Below are 22,749 nucleotides of genomic sequence, written 5' to 3'. Positions count from 1 at the left end.
TGTGTTCTTCAGCACACCGGATCTACATGTTCATTATTAGTACAGACCACATCCTAAAACTGAGAGGAAAAAAGCAAAACAGCTTAAAAGAAAATATGTAAAGTGCATGCAGGATCCAGACCCATCTCTCAGAGTTTAAAGTCTTCCAGGAAGCCTTGATGGTACAGCAGAACATTTCAACATTCAGAAATAGAATTTAACATGGAGGAGACAAGAAAGGAGTGCACTTATTCCATATACGTTTGCTATGAGAACAGCAACCAACATTTTCAGCAAACAGGAAAGGGGTCTAAAGTTCAGCAACAGGCATGGCATGAGGGAGATTAGGAGCAAGCTATCAGTTTTCTTTTTCCTCCTTCTCCTCAACCGTTCTACCTGTGCTTTGGACAACCCCTTCACCYATAGCACAGGAAGGAGTCCAGATCCTGCAGCCACAAGACACAACAGCAGTTCACCTTCTCCCAAGGCAAGTGCTTTGGACAGTGATATTGGACAAGCCCACAGCCACTGGAACTTCCACACTTCTGGAACAAAGATCCATAAAGTGCACCTGACCAAAATTGGTGAGACTTGAGAAATGGAACCTCTGAATGAAATTTGGAAGAAAGAAGACAGGCATAAGCAAGCTGGAAGCACAAGCATATTTTAGCCTGCAAACAAGCAATGTACTGGTGGAAGGGTTGGAGAGCCAGTCCATTTTAGACAAAGACATACTGAAGGAATTTTTTTTAGTTTCTCTACACATAAGACTTCTCTACTGTGAGAGGAAGAACCAGCAAGAGGTCAGGAAGAAGGAAACAGGAAATAGGTAATAATTTCTTAGCTACAGCTTCAGAGGGATGAGCTGCTAGGCATCTGCCCCCACTATGCCCAGATCTGTGCTCTGGCCTGCAACTACAAACACTGAAAATGCTCGTTAATATTAGTACAAAAGCATGAGCCCTACAGAAGCACCAAGTTTAACAAAAATAGTGCACATACTTATAGTGAATAAGAAAACTTAAACAGGAAAACACTTTCAGACAGTAGATACTGTTTGTGATATCCTATGGAATTTGGACTGGTATTCAACAGATCCACTGTACTCTACAAAGGTTCCTCCAGTTGGAGTTTCAAACCCAATTCTCAGTTTCATTAGGGAACCCTTTTCCCCCCTCTCTTATCTACCAAAAGACTTTAAAAGGCTAAGTTGTGGTCATGCAGCTGTAAGCACAACACCAAAGTGCAAAACAGCAATCTTGTCAGATGCTGGCACAGGGTCTGTTATTAACATGTGCTGGGGAGTCTCAGGAACAAGACTGTGCTTCCCATTCCAGCTCCAAGGAGTTAAATGTGAGACCTTCCTAAGATCCTGGCTTTGGAGTTCCATATATACTTGCCTCCTGAGGGATAGGCGTATGTGGTAAAGCCCAAAACAACTATTTTAAAATATATCTCCAATTCCTTGGCCACACCATATATCCTAGTCAAAGGGGATTGCATTGCCTGAAGTAAACCCTGGTTCTATGAAACTTTCKGAGTCAACACAGAGCTTCAAGATTCCCACCAAAGCAGGGGAAGTTCACTACTCCCATATTTGACAACATAACAAGCAACAGGGAACATTTCCATAAAAGGAATTTTTAAACATACATGCTTTATTCATCAAAAGCATAACAAAGATCCCTGTGATGGCCTTTTCCAACATTTTTTCATTCAGCCCATAGCATAAATTTCCAGGATACTCTCTTCCTGCCCAGTTTTGCCTTCTCATTGAAGGAGAACCATTAAAACAGACCCYATTCTTCTGGAGTTCCCAGTTCCTTTTGGCACACAATCTCCCAGCCAGGACCTTGAGGTTAACTGCTATGCCTTTAAGTCCCAGCCTGCAMGACAAGTTTCTTGCAACTCAGTCATTTCTACCAAAAAAGCTGCTGTAGCACCTGGACCAAGTCATTCAGGAGATGGTTGCCCTTTCACAKCCTTGCTAAGTTTTCTCTCTGTCACCCTGCACCCCTTAAAATTTCTCTAAATCCAGTTCACAGAGAGATAAGAAGGTAACAAAGAGGGCACAAAACAGCCTTGAAGTACAAATAAATATATATTTTGTGTTGGCTGTGGACAGTGAAAGTGATAACTGGCTTATGTATAGCCATGAAGACTTCAGTTAGCTTTTTACAAGTTTTCCAAAAGCAAACATTGGAATAACATTCTTAGGAAAGACTGGAATCTTCATTACAAGAAATCCCAAAGACTAAGTAAAAGAAACACACTGAGGATACTTAAGATACAAATGACATTGCCTTAGGGTACAGATAAATAGAGCTAGATCATCTCTCACATGAGCATTTGAAACAAAAAAAAAAAGAAAATGATGAGTGATGGCAAAGACATGTAAAAGAACAGCATTCTCTTCCTCCCAGTACAGACAAAAATGATCAATAAAAAACCAGGCTGCTGCTCAGGCTGGGATCTGCCAGCACTGTGAGGTATTTGTGCAAACACAGATGGATTTCCAAGAAAAGTATCCTCAGAAAAGTGTCAGAGTATCCATTTTTAACACATACAAAAGTCCTGTTGTCCCCAGTGGTTTCAGAATATCTGAAATGAGAACACAATGAGACTGTGATAGGTCTGCACCTGATCATAGCAAAAGGACCAAGTTGATCCAAAGAGAATAGATTCCTTCCCCTTGCCATCCAAACTTAGGGTTTAGTTAACAGGTCACCTTCTCAGCCTGTACAATACATCATCTCCTTCAGAGCACAATGCAAACCACAGGATTATCCTTCTTCTGCAATTGCCATTTCTGAACACCTGACACATATCTGTCAGGTGCACAGTGCTTGCTGTCCAGTCAGAAGGATTATTTCTAGTCACTCCTGCAAGCATTCGAACTGTGCAAACAAATGAGTATTTCATAAAAAAAATAGCAAAAGAAAATTAAGAGGTATTGTGATGCTTCAAGGAGATTGGAGAGTAGAAGAAGACTGGGGAGCTGTCTGAACCAGAGGATTATAAAAGGCATGGAGASTCTAAAGGAGGACAAGGTCAAGTCTCAATCCTGTCATTCAAAGACTAGAAAATGTTGATCATGCTTACTAAGRTAGTTATAATATGAAAGAGTGGTCTCGTACATAAGTTAAGAAACAGAATTCAACTATATAGAACACCACCAGTTCTTGTTCTTTTATTTGTTTCATCTSAAATAATCACATTTAAAGGCTTTCATTCATGCACAGGTAGGATTACAGACTAAGTTTACAAACTCCACTTCAGAGCTGAAAAAAAAAAAATAATCTGTGCTGAGCCCCTACAGCTACTCTATGGGTAGATTTCAAAAGGTATCTCCCCACAGAATTGCAAGGCTCTGCCTAACTTCCAGATGGGACCAGTGTAAAACCTGTTTTTTACAGACTGATTCTGACAAAATACCAGGCTTGCTTTGACTGCCAAAATCAGAGAACTTTGTGCTCATTACTCAGCTCCTGGGTAAGCAAAGAACTTAAAAGTTCTGAAGGAAATGCACCAGGAAAGGTTTGAGGACCCATAGYTGTAGCATTTGGAACATTTCTTCTTGCCAGGCTTTCAGGAGGCAACTAGCTCCACCAGAGAGACCATCCCACTGAACTCTAGCACACGGAATAGTTCATAGTTCATACAACTACACGACAGATACTAACCAGGAGTCTGACAATGCTTTCACACCTCGCCTTTCAAAAACAAATTGAAACTAGACCCACCCCTGTCTTGCCCACTGGGTCATGGTGAGACAGGTAACTCCCCATRTTTCCTCTTCTCTTACTTGTTTGCCCACAGTCAGAAGGTTTCATTCTGATTACATGTCCACCTCGGACATGGCTGAACTACATTTGAGAATAGGTTAAAACAACTGACCTGCCCGAGCTGCAAAGGAGCAAATGCCACACTGTCCTGTTTTGTACCACACTCAGTTCCAGCAGGACTGCATGCCAAGGCTGGGAAACCTAGGATAAGTCTCAGGCATGTAGTAGCAACAGTGGTGTGGGCACAGTGCCCCAGTGTGGGCACAGGCAGGGCAGAACACTCAGAGCTGCAGCACCTGTATACACATCCTCAGGTAAAGCAGCAGCAACTGCCCACAGGTTCTTCTGTACCTTGAAGGTCCCTTGTCACACGGACCTCCCCCCTGCATAATCARTACAATCTCCAGCAGTGTTTCCATGCAGTTACAACAGGATTAGGAATCAGGGCCACGACTTTCAGCTCTTTTCGGCAGACAGACCACTTCAATGAAAGCAGCAAATAGGCAGGTATGCTAAAGATGCCACCCACAGCCAAACTTGAAAAMCTTTATCCCATTCTTTCCACATTGTTATTGTTATTCTTAGATTTAATCAGAGGCATGTCTATAATTCTTGATGCAAAGCCTTTCTACTGGTAATATTACACTGTTATGGTGAAAAGTGAAGTTTCATGGATCACAAGTACAGTGTAAATTAAAGTATGGAGTGAGGACCAGGAGTTCCCTCACAGCACTGTCATACAAATAAAGACACTCCCAGCTGTTAAAGCACTGAGCTTAAATAATATATGAATAGTACTGTCATACTCCACACACCAAGCCACAAAACCCAGAATTAGTTAGAAACTAATTCWGTTGCATCCCTTATTTTCAAGGCCTGGATCTGAGGCAATTGATACTTCATAAATAACTGCATGCAGAGCACATTCCAGGATCTCCACAGAGATGGTGACAAGAAAGAAAAAACCCTGGGGTCAGAGCATACCACATTCCAAGAATCCATCATGTCTGGGTATTGAATACACAACCTTCAGTCACTGGAACTGGCATTTGAGGTGAGAATTTAAGAGCAGAACCTCTCTGTCTCAGATGAGTCACATTTGTCTCCTTTGAAAGCCCATCAAACACATCAAACATGTAGCAGGCATGGAGCGAGTGGTGCTCTTTTTCATTCTCTTCTCCAGTGACAGTATCACCAGCTGAGAAAAAATAGCCAGGTTTTTGCACTGGTCATCTCAGAAAAACAGTGGCACCTCCAGTGTATGCTCAGTCCATTACAGCTACTTAATTTTGCTTTACTTAATGCAGAAAATAACCAAGACATCAGCAAGAAGTCCTCATCAACACAGATTTTACAATCTTATTTCTATCTTAATACTGCCCATAAATCTTTTTCAAACACACAAAGGAGGAATTTCATCTTTAAAGGATCATTTTAATAACATCAGACAAAAATCAAAGGAAGAAACCACAGATAATGAAAATACTTGATTCCAACAACTTATGCTGTTTCAGTATCACCACGGAATTTGCATGACTGACGCCAAAATCACAAGAATCAAAAAGAAGATTCTGTCTGCCGAAAGTCAGCTAAACAGACAGAGTTTGTACATCTTTGCAATTATCAGACACTTAAAAAGACCATCAGTTTACTGGAACAAAACAGGTGATGTGAATTAATGACTAAAAGAGAAATAAAATTCTTTAACTTCAAGCATTCCACTTCCAGGTGCTGGCCTATGAAAAGGTACTCCATGCCCACTAGGGAAAAAAAAGAAATCAAACAAACAAACAAAACAAAACAAAAACAAAACAAAAACAAAACAAAACAAAAAAATCAAAGGAAAATTTGATAATTTTAAAACCACATTCTGCAGGCAGGTTAGTCAGAGGTTGCATTTCCAGTAAAGCAGCCTAACTTTTACCTATGTCCTTGTACTGATCAATTTACTTTAAGTCCTCAGAGACAGCATTAGGGAAGCAATAAATTGGCTTTCTAAGAGGCGACAGATGCAGACTACAAGGTCCCTCTCCATGTTACTGCTGTTTGGACGAGCTGGCATTTGAGTGCTCTCTTCCAGAGTTTTTCTCACTGCTCCTGTAAGAAACCAACTGAAATTTTCCCAAAGACACTTGCATTAAAAAAATGAGGTCCACTCAAGGCTGGCAGTAAGCCCAATCAGACTAAAAAGATCTTGATACTTTAACCAGCTGATTAAGGAAGCTGAAAGTGTCTCGTCCATTGGCAGCTCTGACTTACCAGTCCACTTAAGTAAAACCAGCAAGACAGTGGGGGGCTGCACACCCCTTTTGTAGGCTCCTCTCAGTTGCAAAACATGGTAAGAAATAAAAGCATAAGAAAGTTACTGGAGTGTAAGCAGAGTACAAGAACTACATTTTTACTAGATTGATGCAAACRTTACCTTCCAGCTGAGTTCAATTTCACAGTCCAAGGCAAATTTCAAAGCTCCAGTTTTTATTTTTAAAAAGAAATTCAGTGTTTAACTGAGAGACTTAAAAAAAAAAAAAGTTGTCTTTGAAGAATTTAAGAAGTTGTCTCACCTAAGCAACTTCCCTTTTTCAAAGACTCAGTGTTAATCAGTATGGTTTGAGGGAAAGGGAAACAAAAGTGGGGGGGCAATAAAGAAATACTCAAATAATTATAGATGCCCCATCCATAGTTCTCTAACAAAGAGCGGGGGTTTAAATTTCTCATGCTGTAGGGTTGCATTGATACTAGGTTTGTCTACAAATTCTATTTCACACGCCTGGGTGCTGCAAGGAGAACGCTCCAGCTCCAACACTGTTATGTTGTTTGGCACCGACGCAACAAGTACATTCCTTGGAACATAAAGGGTCAGCTGAGGACCACGGGCTGGCCAGTAGCGACCAAGATTAAAGCCATTGATCCAAATTTGTCCCTGTTAAGAGAGAAAAAATAACAACATTTTAATAATTTGTCAAAGATGAAATGACAAAATACATTTAAGCATAACACTCTTGACATAGGAACTGAATGCCCTTCATCTTTCAGTTTGATTGAACACAAGGATAGAAAATCTGTACAAGAATATGCTAATGACAATCAAAAGACCCAAAATTCCCTGAGCAGTTAAAGCCATCACTAATACAGAAAAAAAGTGGTACAATACTGCAGTAATTCCAAATATGACAATACTTAGAAAAACAACTGCAGGTTCCTTGCACTAGTTTTTAACCCCAAGTTTAAAACCAAAACAAATCTGAAAATCTTATTTGCTTGAAGCTAATTGTTAAAARGAGAACAAACTCACAGAAGAAAAAGCAGGTCTGAATGCTGTTCTGGCTCTCTGTACAAGCATAAAAGTACACTACTTCGCTGTCCCTGTTCTGTGATTTCAAGGGCAAGATAGAGCTTGTCCAGACACATGAAATTCAGATGTCTCTTTTACTTGTAATAGTTTAGTTGTCAAAAGTATTTGTGAAATCACACTTCAAAAAAGTACTGTTGTAGTTATGTACAACCATTAAAATCCTTGGGGATCTGTAATATTATTTTAAGTTCAATGAAATTGTGGTTAACTTGGTATATAAATTCTTAAAAGTGCTTTTTAGAGTTGAGGTGGTCAGAGCCCCTAGTTCAAAATACTGTTCTAATACTGCAAACACCTTAAGTTCAAAAGATTTAAAAAAAGGGGCAAGAATAAAAACAAAAAAAGGCAAAACACTAATTTGTGTACCACAAAACAGACACACTGGACTGACATAAATACAGATTTTCCCAAAAGTCTATAAAGACAGGCTGCAGAATGTTTAATGAAACTGTAAATGGACTCCTACTGAGTTGAGCTGAGTCTTGGTTCTTAAGCAAGACAGAAGGGAGGATATACTGCTGATTTGGATAAATTATTTGCTTTTTACTCTTTCAAAATGTCCTTTCACTGCACGTCAAACAAGAGGTGCAGAGTCAAGAAAAGGGATGGGAACAGATAATTGCATCTGCATTTTCACCTCTTGCTTTGGTCTTTGGTAATCATAATACAGAGGAAAACCACACTGACTCCTGGCATGGATGTACACTGATAAGTATAGTAAAATTGTCTGAATCAGTGGAAAGTAGGACTTTCATTGCATTCAGTGATTTCTAAACTTGTCTGGGTTAGATGAAATCAGAATATTTTAACATGACTTATAGAAGCACAATTGTCATAGAACAAGTATTGCCATTCAAGGTCCTTTAGCAGTTTTTAGCAGTATTTTTCTCGTGTTTCATTTTCCAAGTATTTATGAAAACAAATTCTATGAAACTCACAAGAGAAACTTTTCAAGGAGTTAGTAATGTACAAATGCAGTTGAGTTATTTTGTCTCTATATACACTTCCGTACTATAAGATCCTATCTTGCACTGCTCTGCCAAGGTGTTAATAAACCCTGACCTCAAATGTTTTTGGTTTTTAAAATCAAATTCATCTTTATTCAAGCTCACTTCTTTATGCAGTAGGTTTAGAAGAAAACATGGTATGAATGCAAAATTTCCCCACACAAGATGGATGAGTGTGTGTACCCACTAGGCAGTAGCCCTCCTCCCACAGAGAATGACAGTAACCTGTGGGAAGTAGGTGTTTACTGTAGGAATAAACTGCATTAGRGTTCTGATGCAGGAGATATGATCAGACAGGTCTCTGTTTCTGATCTTAATCAGTCACTGGTTGCAACTCATTTTTCCAGTAAAGCGAAAAACTTACATGTCTCAGTTCCAARCTGTCTTTATTAACACTGAAGTTTCTGCACTCTCAGGAATTTTTATGCCCTAAACCAGTAAATTATKACATTATATACACTACTAATAAATATGCCCTAGACAAAATAAAAGAAGAGGGAACTTTATCTCCAATAGCAAGACAAGGAACAGCAACTACAGCCTGTGATTCCACAGGAATAAAGAACAGTCGTGACTCAAATCCTCTTTCCTGTTGAGCAAAAAAAAGAGGCCCAGTAAACCTAACCATTCACTCAGTGGCCTGTATGCTTAAGGGCATTGTGATTCTTCAAGTGAGGATAGAGTACGTTTTTTTACTAGAGAAGGGTTTAAAAAGCACTGAAAGCAAGTGAGCTACAATATAGGTCATGACTGTTAATGCACCCTTCCTTCCAGGCTGTCCATCACGCTTTATTCCTTGCCTTTGCAAAGGCAAAACCATCATTAGGACTTTAAGTTTTCTTGGTCAGTGTTGTTTCCATGGTTTTTCAGCAACTCAAATAGGCGAGTTTTAACCCATTAAGAATTCCTCTCCTCACTTGGGCAATTTAAACAGTGCCACTCAAAGAACTAAAGCCCAGATACAGTGGGGCTTTATACCTTTAAGGTGGAATTCATACCTTTAAACCTTTAAGGCCCTCTGCCTTAMAGGCATTTGTTCATTTGTAAAGTTATCTGAAAGTCTCAGTTTCCAGGTGTCTTAAAACTCTCATCCAATCCACATAAAGCTTGAAGGATCAATTCAACAGCCCTACTAAAGTTCATGTGAAATATTTTAACAGGACTRCTTTACAGGATATACAAACTATGTGGAAACAGAGATTTCCACAGATCAGAAGAAAAGATTTCCCCCAATACATAAGAATTCTTGGACTACCTTGCTATTTTAAACATGAGTTTGCCAACTGGCAGGTATGGCCATCTCACTTCCTGAAGAAGATTTATGACTGATGGGTCAGAGAATTTACTGAAAAAGTCTCAGATTCCAGTTGCCATGAAAAAGAGCTATTTTTAAATTTTATCCAGTGATTGTGTGACATGCATGTACATGGGAACAGGGACTAAAKCAGACTTCCCCATCCAAGCCCAGAGTCAGCAACATTAAGTGCATGGAATGAATCACCMGCCTTCTGCATATTGTGAAAGGCTTTAACCACTACAACACTGGCAATGGAGACAGAACAGCAACTCCTCCAGCTTTAATAGCAGTAGAAACTGAGAAATTAATTGGTTCAGAAAAGAACAATTTTGCTGCCTCACATTGTCACAGATGCTTTCCTAAAGCCAGGACTTAAACATTTAGGCTTCTCAGAGGAGTGGCACTTCAGTGCACATACACTGCTCCCTGTGCCTCCCAACAGGGACATGAGCTGCTCCTCACCCATCCTGCATGCTGCTGATTTCAAACATGGCACTGTGAAAACACACTCCTTCTTGCTCTAGCCMTGTGAGAAGTTCCCATTAGCAGAGATCTGCCCACAGGATCTGCTGCTTGTCACAGCAATGCTCCCTGATCCATTCAGTCCAGGTACAGGTAACCTCCTCCATGTACACCACCAGCCACTGAGCCCAACAATCTTTATGCTTTGCAACAGGATCCATGGTTCCTCACACAGCACCTCAAATACAACCCAAAAAAACCGCTCGCAACTCAATACAACATTTCTAAACAGCCTGACAGTTAATGTTTCTCACTCTTGAAAAACTAGGGTGGGTTGGTTGGGTTGCTTTGTTTTTTGAGATTTTTTGTGATGGTCCATTTTCTAGACCAATACCATGCATCTTCTGAATATGTTTCCTTTTCTTGATGTTTTATATCCAGATTTACTTAAAGCAAAGAATCTATTTCTTAGTAATTTAAATATATTGAAGACATCCACCACTATGACCAACTTCCACCCATCCATGAGAGGTGGACTTTGATTGTCCATAGAAGTTTCAGTAAGTTATCTAAGTGGACTTCGAGTTTTTTACAGCAAAAACTTGTACCTTTGTCCAGCCAGGAAAATTCACATAGGTGTCTTGAGGCAAGTCTGGAATCCCTCCAGGAATTGTAAGACTACCAGTGTAAAATGTAGGTACTTCATAACTCAGTGTATTGCCAGCAGATCTCTCCGGGTGATGAAAGAGATCAAGAACGTCATAGTTCACTGCTCCATCTATGTTTAGAGGATAGATTTCCCATTCAAYGAGTGTATCTTCAGCAAGAGTTAAATTTGAAACTAGACCCTAAAAGGAAGAAAAACAAAAACAACACCAAAATATAAGATAATTAGCTCATGTTATWGAAGTTATTTGGCTGCAATTATGAATCAGTCAGGAATAAAAACTGAATCAAACTACTTGTAATTACTGGCTGCCAATCTGTGTATGAAAAAATCAAGCATCTGATCCTCAGCAAGTTACAAGCTTTGCTTAAGAATAAAAGGCTGCATTTATTCTCTGTCAAAGATCTGTTCCTCTTCAAAGTTTTAAGCTGTTGTTGATACCCAAGGGTTTTTTTTTTTTTTTTCAAATTATTTTCCTCTAACAGAGAAAATTTCCATTTTGCTTTAACACGAACATGATTCCAAAACCTGAGGCTTAATAAAAAGCAGAAGCAGCATCAAGTATCATGAAGCCTGAGATACCATCACTTGGTTACACTGAGTCACCAACCCAAGAGATTAATCTGACCATTTAACCCAAGAYATTAAATGGCAGAGAAAGTGGTATTTCCTTCCTACAAATCTGCTCCAGATAAGATAGAGTATTACAAAATCAATGCACATGCCTGATTCAGTGAAATACTTTCAGCTTACAGTCAGCTTGAAGCCATGGAATCCAGTCTCATTTCTACAGGACCACGTACACACTGGTTCACAGCACACCAGGGTACTTGCACAACAAATACCAAAGCAAGGTAAGGTCATCATTTAAGAAGAATGAAAAGAACATTAAGTTACTCCTGCACACAACCTAATTTTGTTACAGCTATAGTTCCTAAAGTGGTGTTTCAGTGCAATGCATGGTGTTGATTTTAACTGCTTGAATTGACCCTGCATGGAAGCTGGTTTTTAGTGCAACACAAGTTACATTGCAAACGCCACATGTGGAACAGGAACAAGCACAATCACAATTTCTATGGCTTTGGAAAGTTGATACTATGTAGTGTGTCTGTTGTGATATCTCATAAACATTGCACTGTCTCCACAAGGCTCGCCATCTGTACTTTTCAGAACAGGAGCTTATTTTGCTTATCTCAAAATGAAATATCTGCACAAAATGACAGAACTTTTCCATATATCCTAGACTCTACTCTGCCTAGCAATCAACTTARGTAATGCAACATAACTTTAGGCTGAACCTTTAACCTGCCTCCCTAAGCTCATCTGCAGGCACTATGAACAGTGTGTTTTTTCGAATTATATGAAGTGCCTGCTAAACAGTCTAACTTTGGTCTGCATAAGAATACACATTCAATAATCCAGATCAAGATATAAATTTTCCAAGTAAAACTGAGATACAGGTGGCAGTGAGCATGTAAGAAGACACAAAAATAAACCCAGAAACCACACTCTTCCTTCCTTTGTATCCTTCAACAACACGACTTAGATCAACAGGATGTTTTAAAACCAAAATCCTTTTAAGATTCCTTTCCAAAAGCTAGATGTCTAGTTCCATTTCAAGCTCAAAAAAGTGATAAAACCCCAGACAAATAAAACAGTGAAATCCTATCCTTTTTGCTTAAAAATGCAAGGCTTCGCACARTTAGTATTTCCCCAACCTGATTTTCAAAAGCATATAAATTTTAAAAACCCAAGGTACAATTACACGCTGTTTCCAAAATCAACACGAAGGAGAGCATAAGGGATGGATTCTGTGGGAAAAAGCAATGCATGCAGTCCAAAGCTACCCAAAGAAAGTTGCCTTTTCTATATAGAAAGATCCTGCTTTTAGAGGATTATTTTTAATGTGCGTATGTCTCTTAAACCTGCTTTCATTCTTAAATTGTTAAAAGGTGTAAGTGTGAATTTCAKCTCAACCACTGCAACTGAGCACCTCCCTAATCCAACCTCTAAACCTCTATTCTGTTACCTTAGGTTAGCACCAAGTATATAGGTTTCCTTATCATCTGACCTGTTACTAAGCAAACAAACAAACAAATAAATAAATAAAAGCAATGTTTCTGCTCCCTCAACATGAAGGTAAAACACTGGGTTACTATAGCTTTCTTCCCCTGCCACTCAGATAAAGGCAAAGTACCTTGAAGAAATAACATGAACAAAGCTGGTRTTACTACTACCCACTGTGTCCTAATAATATCAAAAACCAGAAAAAATGGCATGCTGTGAACTGTACACAGCACAAACACAAGACTGACCATCACAGCACTCCTCTCGTTTACCAGCTATCATGCAGCACTGGGGATCCCATTAAGTCTGAAACCAGAAAAGTTTGCTTTTTGCCCCTGCCCTTGCTAGTGCTATGCTAGTGGCACCTCTGTGATACTGGGTTAACATGGCAAGAGTTGGCTAGCAAGGGGAGCTGGAGGGGGTGCTTTTCTGAGAAGATGCTGCCCCGTGTTAGACAAAGACAGTTCCATCTGACTCGGAAACAGACCCACCACTGAGCCCATCAGTGATTCTGGCAATGCCTCTATGATGACATATTTAAGAATAAATTGAGCTCCCCAGATKGAGTCTGTTTTCTCTATGACGGTAATTTCTGAGTGACCCCCTTTTCCTTATCTTGAACCATAAACCCTTTGTTGYGTTTCCTCCCCCTCTCCTGTTGGTGGAGGAGGAGTGACAGAATGGGCACATGGCTTTGTGGACACACAGCTGCCAGCCAAAGTCAACCCACCACAGCCACTCACACATGGAGGTGACAGTCCCGAAGTGTAGCACACACCCAGAAGCACAGCAAAGCTTTCTGATAATTATCTCTAACACTTGGTCAGTCCATGTAAGCTGGCATGCTAAAGTGCTCCTGGTCAGCCTTTCCCACATACTGAAAGGGTACACTGCTGACAAATGAAACGGAACAAGAAGAGATACAAACATACACGCATTTCCCACCTGCCCAAAAGCAATCCCAGGATTCACAAGGCTCAAAGTGCAATCAAGTTCTGGACCAATTTCCAACCCATTTCTGGAGTTTATAGAAACAATTTTGCATACTTTTAAATGTTAGCTACAAACTCAACTCAACCTGAAAAATCTTGTGGGCGACACTTTGGCTGACATTGTAAATGAACAAAGTTTAAAAGATGTCTAGCAGCTTTTAGTTTCACATTGATTTTGGTGACTGGAAAAACTCAGATGAAAACTAGTGTGTAGTTATACTTTAAGTAAAGTTACAGCTGTCTAATCCTGACCTTTTTGCTCTTTCTAATTCACTACTTTCTTTTTAACCTGTGGAGAAGGGGAAAATACATTACAATCCAATAACTCAAAAGATTTTACYTACCTTAAAGTCGTTATTGTATCTACCGAAGTTGACTCGGCCCATATTCTCTACCAAGATGTCCAGATTTGCTCCAGCCGGTCCAGTTATATTTATCATAAGGGATTTGTCCCTTTCAAGAACACCCTGAGGTACCTATATGAATTGCAACAAGAGGAAGAAAACAATAACCAGTGAAAACCAAAAATATCCCATTATTTGTATTTTCAACTTGCATGAAAAAAATCAACTGACAAAGGTAAAAAAGGAGTAAAAAAAMCCCTTTCCTTTCCCACTCTTGCATGTGAGCATATGCACACACAAAGAGCTTGTACAACAACATTCACATTACAGTATATCAACTGGATGTGCTAGTGGGTTTTGATGCACCTAAAAGTTCCCAAAAATTCACAAAAAAGTTCCCAAATTTAGTCMAGTGACTGAAAAGATTTTGGCAATATCAGTATTTTAAAGGGACTYCATCTTCCAATTAGGTGTGTGTCAATATTTAGTTGTATTTATTCCTATTTCTRCAACACAAGGAAAGAAGATCTTGATCTGGACATGCAGGTGATGAGAGCCAATACAGGTCAAATATTCATTAMCAAATTGACTGTTAAAGCTAAGAATTTATAATAATTCTCCTTAAGCGGGTCAAAACCCTGCTTAAGGGAAGAAAGATTAAGTTCACATTCTGTACAATAAACTTCTTTTTTTTTTTGAAATTGTGGTTAGGACCCAGATTCATAAGGTAAGGCACAGGCTCAGACTTCCTCCTCCTTCCACCCTCGAAAGAAGAAAAAGGAGAATAATAATATAAAAAAAAAAAATCTCTGCAAACACTGAAGAAATCCACCAAGCATATATATCAGTAACATATTCCATAAACCTGCAAGTAAATCTGTTCTCTAGGTCTTTTATTCACCTAAGTCATGAATCTGTATAAACATTCAAATATGTCAAAAATTGCAAGACAATAGGTAGTCATATTTTCTGAAATACAGAGTTGAACATCTGGTATGAATCAACTATACACTTCCTTATTTTTCTCATTTGATATAATGAACTCAGGGCTGCTTTGGTAATCTGGAGAAAGTAGGAAAAAAGACCCCCAGTCTGCATACATGACTTTCATGAAGGCCACTGAGGGCAGAAATTAATACCAGCAAAAAATGTTTTTACCCCATTGACAGAGACATAGGCACGATCATGGACTCCATTTAAAGGTGAAGAMAGTGGTGTTGGCTCCACACAGTCCTTTGGAAGTGTAGTTCTGTACAGTACAAACCCAAAATACTAGGAAAAGAAAATAAAAAAACCCTATCAGGTTAATGAACCAAGTCATTCTGTAGTTTCAATTCAGGTAATGAATTAAAAACATCCCACATTTCTGCCTACATGCTTGGACTGAAATGCTAACTTTCATTCACTTCATACAGTGACTATCACAGACACCATTTCAGATTTTACTTTGACCTTTAGGTAATGGATGACCTTTAGGTAAACTGGTAAAAATCCCGTTATAACTGAGTTTATATAGAAATCTTGTAAGTTCATTTCTCACTCAGTGCCATAAATTGATATATTTAGGTCAACATTATCTAATTATCTATTATCTTTAAATACTACACGATTTACATTAGGAACATTTTGAAATACTTTTCACTAAGTTCCCCATCAGGAATGGAAAAAAATTAATATCCATTACTGAGACTTTGACAGGCTGGAGAGTTGGGTGGAGATGAAACCAATGAACTTCAAAAAAGGCAAATGCAGGATCCTTCTCCTGGGGAATAACAACCCCATGCACAAGCAAAGCTTGGGGCCCAATCTGAYGGAAAGCAGCTCTGTGGAAAAGGACCCTGGGGTCCTGGTGAACAACAAGCTGTCCCTGAACCAGCAGTGCCAAGAAAGCCAATGATATCCTGGGGGCATTAGGAAGAGCATTGCCAGCAGGTCGGGGGAGGTGATCCTGCCCCTCTACTCAGCTCTGGTGAGGCCACATCTGGAGTGCTGTGTCCAGTTCTGGGCTCCTCAGTACAGGAGGAACTGCTTGATAGAACTACTAGAGCAGATTCAGCAGAGGGCTATGAAAATGACTAAAATAATAAAAAAAAAGTCTCTTAAGAATCTGAAAATTAATACTTGAGAGGAGAGAAATCAAGGTGAAAGTCTGTACAGCACAGACACCTACATCCACAGAAAGAAGAAAATTCAGGTGCAAAACAGGAACACTGCAGAACATGAAAAGACTTCCAATGCAAAAATCCTGGATACCTTCATAATACCATTACTTTTGTGCTGAGATGAAATGTAAGACATGACATAAGAAGAGTAATAACACAGAGGGCTATTCAAAGAAATTTTACAAAATTATTGTGAAGTGCCAACTGAAGGAATCCTAACCTGCTTTAGCTCAACAAAGGTCAATGGGTAAGTGCTTCTCACTGGTCCAGGTGACAGTCCATCAAGAACATCCAACACAGTGCCTGCCTGCAGCATAGAAAAAGCAGATATATGAAGGTCAGTAACTTCTAGTCCAAATATAAAAGCTTGCACATCCAGCCACCAGACCAGCTAGATGCATGTGTCCAGAAAGTTAACAAACCCTTAAACCATCCTTTCAGACATGTTTATAATACAATACAGTAGAGAGAACTGATGAACTCTGAAAGAAACATGTTACATGTAGAGCAGTACTAAAAAAAAAAGATGTTCTCTTGCCATGCATTCATAAACACAAAAGTGACCCTTTGCTATTTAACTAGAACTAACCCAAGAGTTTCTCACAGAAGTTCTATAAACATATAAAACTGCTCTGGTACATTAATACAAAGCAACTATATTATCTAAATTTTGCTCAATTATACTTACAATCAAGCTGTAGAAAATGCCATTAATTCCCACTGACTTACTCTGGAATCATTCTGATCCCACTGAGTTACTCTGGAATCATTCTGAATTAAGTAGGGCTACAGTTTAATTCCATTAAGAGCTATCCAAGATGAATTTATTTAGTCTTAACTGATTTTAGAAACTCTGAGGCTGTAATTCAGTTGCCACATTTAAGTAGCTGGACTGATTTTAATGAGACTGGGAGCAAGGTTTAGGCTAGTCATATACATAAACATCTTAATGAATAAGGACCTAGATGTGTACAACTAAACTGTCTTTTTTTTTCCATCTGCAATTTCCTTTCGTGATTATGGAATTTTCTACCCATCTACAATTCTCTCTCAAAGACTACTATCAGTTTTAGGTTAGTCAAAATACACACAATATGCCTAATGTCTTACAAGCTTAAAAAATCAGTTGCATGCAATTTCTCATGAAAGATGACAGTCTGTTTCAGCAGAATTACTGTCATTGTTCAGTGGTAACTACACATTAGACATTCATAATACTTCTCATAAACAGATTTACATTCAAATGCTTGAGAAAAAAAAACCAACAAAAAACCCCAGAAAATAAAAGGTGTTTGAGATCATGTAAAACTGCATACTGTAAGAGCACTCACAGCAATACAAAATTCTGAAGGTACTTCAATAACAAATATTTTTTAGAATATACATGAAAGTAGTGCTGAAATAATGAAATGGACATACTGTATTCTGCAGTGATGCAACAGAAGCCAGCAGCAATTGCCTATGTACAAATAATTAAGTTTGCAGTTTTGGCTGGGATACACTTAATTTTCTTTGTACTAGTTAGTAGCAGGCTGTGTTCTGTATTTTTGCTAAGACTGTTGATAACACAGGGRTATTTTGCTTATTGCTGAGCAGGGCTTACACAGAGTCAAGAACTTTTCTGCTTCTCTCACCAGAGAGAAGGCTGGGGATGAACAAGAAGTTGGGAGAGAACACAGCCAACACAGGTGACCCCCACTGACCAAAGGATATCYGTATGGTGTCACACCCAGCAATAAAAGCAGGGGGAAAAATGAGGAAGGTGAGATGTTTGGAGAGACAGTGCTTATCCTGCAAGCAACCAATACACAWGAATTGTTCAAAAGGTGTGTGATGTGGCACTCTGGAACATGGTTAGTGGAGAACACATAGTGGCTGGGTTAATGCTTGGACTCAACAACCTTAGAAGTCTTTTCCAACAATAATGATTCCATGATGGAACACTGCTTCCCTGGGAGAGGACCCAATGCCTCCCTGCATAAAGGCAGCAGTGAATGASATCCTTATGCGTGCAGTTCTTGCTTTACCTACGAAACTGTTTCAACCCACAAGTTTTCACACCTCTACCTTTCCCATTCCCTCCCCCACCCTACTGGAGAGAGAGTGAGCAGCTGCACAGAGCTCAGCAGCCCACCAAGGTTAAACCACAGCAACCATACAGACACAGACTTTTGCAATGACATTATCTTAACTCTAGCTAGGAACAAGCAAGCAAAAGGATGCCATAGGTATACAAAAGGTAATATCTGGAGGTTGGATCACCCTCACAAGCCCACAGTKAAGCATGTCCACTTGGGCAAAAAGACTGCTGGTCAAGCATGGCTTGCAAAATGTTGGTGGAAGTAGTTTCCTCTTATGCTTTCAGTTTAAACATTGTACCTAAAATACCAAKCATTCACAGAGTAAAACTCCACAAACACTCCAGACAGCGTATGTGCTTCATTCTTTAGGTTGTGCTGTTCCAAGGGAGAAAGTAATGTTACAGCAATATGAAGGATTTGCCAGTCCACAGGAGAGACTGAACTACCAGGTCTTCAACAAGAGCTGTGAAGCACAAGATGCACAGACACCGACAGAGATAATTTATAGAACTTAACAAGCCTGTGGGCATTAACAGTCTTRGGTGTCCCCAGGTGGACAGCAAAACCAGAAATGAAGATAAGCAGCATTAAGACATGGTCACTTGAATGAGCCACTAGGTGGCAATGAATGCTGCTTTGTGCCTCACTGAACTGAGTATTGGCAGTCTTGTACATGCACTTTTTGATTTTTTTTAAGCCCCTGCTACCAAAGGGGCTTCTGTTCTGAATRTGGGTCAAGCACATATGATTCACTTAACAATTGTGCTGGTCAAAGCTTGTTTCTTTGAAACTTCAATAGTTTATTTTTGTTCAGATTTTCTGTCTTCCGTGGTACATACAAAAAAAACCCTCAAGGCAAGATCTGGTCTTGTTGCAAGTTCCTGTCAACTGTGACTTAGTGGACAATCAGTACCACAACAGAAACTTAAGTTAACTTAAAAATCATAAATATTATCAGGAATTTTTAAAAATAACCTGCAAAACAACAGATGACTACTAATAAAAATAGCAATACTTTTTTAAATCCTCCAAAGCRAAGTCTTCAAAAGCCAAGTGTCATCAAGCATGAAAGGAAAAAGAAACAAAATAGCTCCAACAGGAATATCAACTATTGGCAGCATCCTGTCTGCTTAACTATTTTCTTAACCCCAACACACACCAGTGTTTCTTGCTATTGCTATTGCTTGAGCTCTCCACACCCTAGGAACCAAGTACATCTCCAGAACCTGTCTGCAAGKTGCTGTGCTAGGGCAAGCACTTCCTTGTGACCAAGCCCTCCTCAGAGAGCTGGCGACCAGAAACTACCACTTGCTCATTAGCTTGCACAGCCACACACTGCAGGCACTCATTCATTTCCATCTGGAAAGGATGCTTCCCAAGTTCTGGGTCTTAAACCCTTAAAAACTTTTAATCTGGTTCACATTTCTTGAGCCCTTCTACTGCAGTTCTGCCATTCCTTGTCCTCATTCCTCACTGTCAACACTCCTCTTTTGCCTCTATGCAAAAAGATTTTTTTCTTCATCACCTGCTCTTCTGTTCCCTGCTCTTATATGCCAATAGCAGTGTCTCAAGCATCTTTTGATAGATTCTGTTTTTCCCACTCACGAGGATTCTTTAAAATAATTCAATAGCTCAAAACAAACAACTGCCTGATCAGGGGAGTTGGTACTTAAGGACTGAACTGTCAGAGAATATCTTGTAGAAATTAAAAAGATAGAGAACAACCTGCTCTGGCCACATGTACCTCTGTAAGGTACACCATATGATGCCTGAAAATACTCCAGAGTCTCCTTTCACTCTTCCTTTCTGCAAAAGTGTCAAGGGAGTTGGCTCACTGGAGTAGATTCAATGCTCTCCACAGGACATTGACTCAGCTGCAAAGTGGAGTCCAAGTGGACCTCAGCTGCAAAGTGAAGATCCACACAGTACTTGTGTYAGCACTGACTGTCACTGCAAATGACATAGCTAGGATATTTACGGTTACCAAAGCTAAGTGCCATTATTTAGYATATTCCCTCTGATATAAACCAAAATACTTTCAGGCTTCTCCACACAACAAGGTGCATTGTACCTGGTCCCAGCTGGGACTAGAATGGAGTTGGGAAGGTGGCTTTGGGCTGGGACAGTACAAACCCTATGTGATTTGAGACTCATCCTGTGTAGCAGGGCAACCTAGCAGAGTAAACTGCTGCTGAAGTTAAGCAGTGGGTCACTGCTTCATAGAAAACAGTTCCAGAGGCTTTCAGTGTAGATGGCAGTGTATGTTCAGGCATGACAGTGTATGTTCAGGAATCTTACATCTAGCAGTTTAGTTTACACGCCATCTGGATTCCTGAAACTGCTGCCTGGAGAGTGAAACACTTCCTCTCAAAAAAAAATCAGAAAAGTGTAGAAGGTGCAGGTCAGGTCAAAGCTGCAATATTTGAGCAAGTTTGATCACTTGACTCCTTTGTGAGTGTCCAGCAGAATTCATTTCTTGAAGGCTTGAAAGAGAAAGTTCATCATGCTAGTGAAACTGGACAGCCTTATCTGAGAGCCATGAACCATGACAAGATGGGAGAATCAAAATCTGGTAACTGGGCTCCCAAGTGCTCTCAACCAACGACAGCAGCCACAGAGGTGGGTGTAGYGATAAGAGCCTATAATTAGTCACTACTGCCAGCTCAGGGAAACCACATAAGGCATGAAGACACTCAAAGGTTGTTGAAAATGATACAGATGTGTTTCAACTTCAAAGGTAAACCACTTTTATGCAAAAAGTATTTCTGCCCACCACTTGAGCGGAATGACTTGAAAATGCTTGTGMAGCCTTATCGCTACAAAAATTTTGCAATGTTTCAGCTGCAGAGGGTAACAGATCAAACACATCACTACTTGGAAAAATAACTGCCAAACTGAAATTATAAAGTCAAAGCATTAGAGTTACAGTATCCAGCACATCAACTGCAGTAATCCTCCATCCCAAAATTTGTCTGTGCCCAGCAGAAACAATTCATAGCTGTTCATMCCTGCTGGCTCTTCTGTTGCCCATTAATCCACCCACTTCACTCCCCGCAGGAACCCAGTTCTCAACTGTATCTCACAGAAAATTGTCCTTGGTCCTACAATGATGGTSTTATGGTCAAACCCCAGATACTTGTGAGCTGACCAGCTACACCACTGTTGCCTAACTGGGTTCTGCATGYTTCTCCCTCAGCAGGAAACTGATTTTATTTCTCTCATCAGCTACAGATTTGCACAAGTCTTGTCAGAAACTTTATCAATAAGACCTCCATATTTATCAAAAATGTACCAYATTCAAAATTTAAACACCTGGAAGTATTTAAAATCTGTACATCCTACTTTTCCTTCCACCTCAGAGGTGTCACCAGGTACAAAACCACTCCTTGCTCATAGCTGTCATGCTAACATTCCCCCAGCTACTTTACTCATACATATCTTTGTTAACTCATACATATGAGTTAACAACTCTTTGACAACTATGATTATGTTGTGTTAATAATATATTAATTTCAGTTTAGCAAAACATCAGGCATATACTGCATATTGTAAAAACCGTCTTTTTATAACCTGGTAAGATGCTCTGCTCATTTTCTAATATGGGCATGATTACTAACTCCCAAGCTCTGCTCCCTCCTTCCTCAAAGTTTGCTTTCCAGTTTTTCCTCTTCATTTTGTAGAATATCCAGAGCCTGTTGTGGCACCTTTACAAACAGTTCTTTGTAACAAGCAAACACTGAGCATTATGAAAAGRTACACAGTGTATTAAAGATGCTAACTTACCTTCTGCAAGCGAACCTTTCCATATGCAAATTTGGGTGTTGTTGGAGGGATAAGACCTTCTGGTAACTGCTTATACTAGAAAGAGAAGGAAGGAAAAAAACCACACACATAAAACTTAAATACAAACACATTTTAAGTGAATTCTCACTTTATACTTCACAACTTACAGAATTAGAACTTTGGCTCAAAGCAAATAATCTCCCTAAAGTTTCCAGCTGCATATAGTCTTAAAATGGAGATCTTTTTTTAAAGAAAAAAATCTGACTTGATCGCAAATGATAAATATTTTCTAATAACTATTCAACTCAACGTAAAGGTAAAAAGCTTAATGAACAAACTGAATTGCCAAAAAGATCCCAATGTCTTGGAGCCCTCCTGTGGCTACAACTTGAGTTACTATCTTCCACAGTTTTTCTGCAGTCCTCTCCCCAGTTCATGGGAGCTTGAGTGAATCTTCCCAAATCTGTAGGACAGTATTTCCAYCAGACCCTTCCTCAAAAACACTTTCTTATAAGAATTATTAGCCTCTTGTGCTTTTCCTTTCACTGTGTTTGTGTCTCACCACCACCACCTGCTAATCCATTACTGCCTGGGCTGGGATCTTTGAATAGCAGGCCTTGAGACCACAGCTCCATGAATCCCTGAGGTCCCATCTTTAGCTTCCCTCAGGTCCKGTTCTAGACAACTGTCCAACCACAGTCATAGGAAGCCAAGGAAAGGAAGACAAGGAAACACTGACCACCCATCTGCTTCTGGTTACTGCTTGCCCCA

The 22,749-nt window shown here is 39.6% G+C and overlaps 1 protein-coding gene across 1 annotated transcript in view; it reads right to left on the bottom strand.

Annotated features, from left to right (window-relative positions):
* Positions 1-4,245: 4,245 nt before the first annotated feature.
* The window catches only part of GLB1 (galactosidase beta 1), a 42,242-nt gene continuing 23,738 nt past the window's right edge, over positions 4,246-22,749 (bottom strand). Inside the window, exons 11-16 of the mRNA XM_057377296.1 lie at positions 21,979-22,053; positions 16,335-16,421; positions 15,111-15,224; positions 13,953-14,084; positions 10,491-10,730; positions 4,246-6,684 (exon numbers count right to left, since the gene is read on the bottom strand). Coding sequence (XP_057233279.1) covers positions 6,424-6,684; positions 10,491-10,730; positions 13,953-14,084; positions 15,111-15,224; positions 16,335-16,421; positions 21,979-22,053 — 909 coding nt within the window. The 3' untranslated portion in view covers positions 4,246-6,423. The remainder of the gene's footprint in view (positions 6,685-10,490; positions 10,731-13,952; positions 14,085-15,110; positions 15,225-16,334; positions 16,422-21,978; positions 22,054-22,749) is intronic.

Source organism: Malurus melanocephalus, unplaced genomic scaffold, assembly GCF_030028575.1.
Source record: "Malurus melanocephalus ecotype Western Australia unplaced genomic scaffold, MMel_1.1 scaffold_309, whole genome shotgun sequence".
NCBI classification, from domain to species: Eukaryota; Metazoa; Chordata; class Aves; order Passeriformes; family Maluridae; genus Malurus; species Malurus melanocephalus.
The sequence above is the reverse complement of the archived record's forward strand: the minus strand, read 5'-3'. Positions and strand labels throughout refer to the sequence as shown.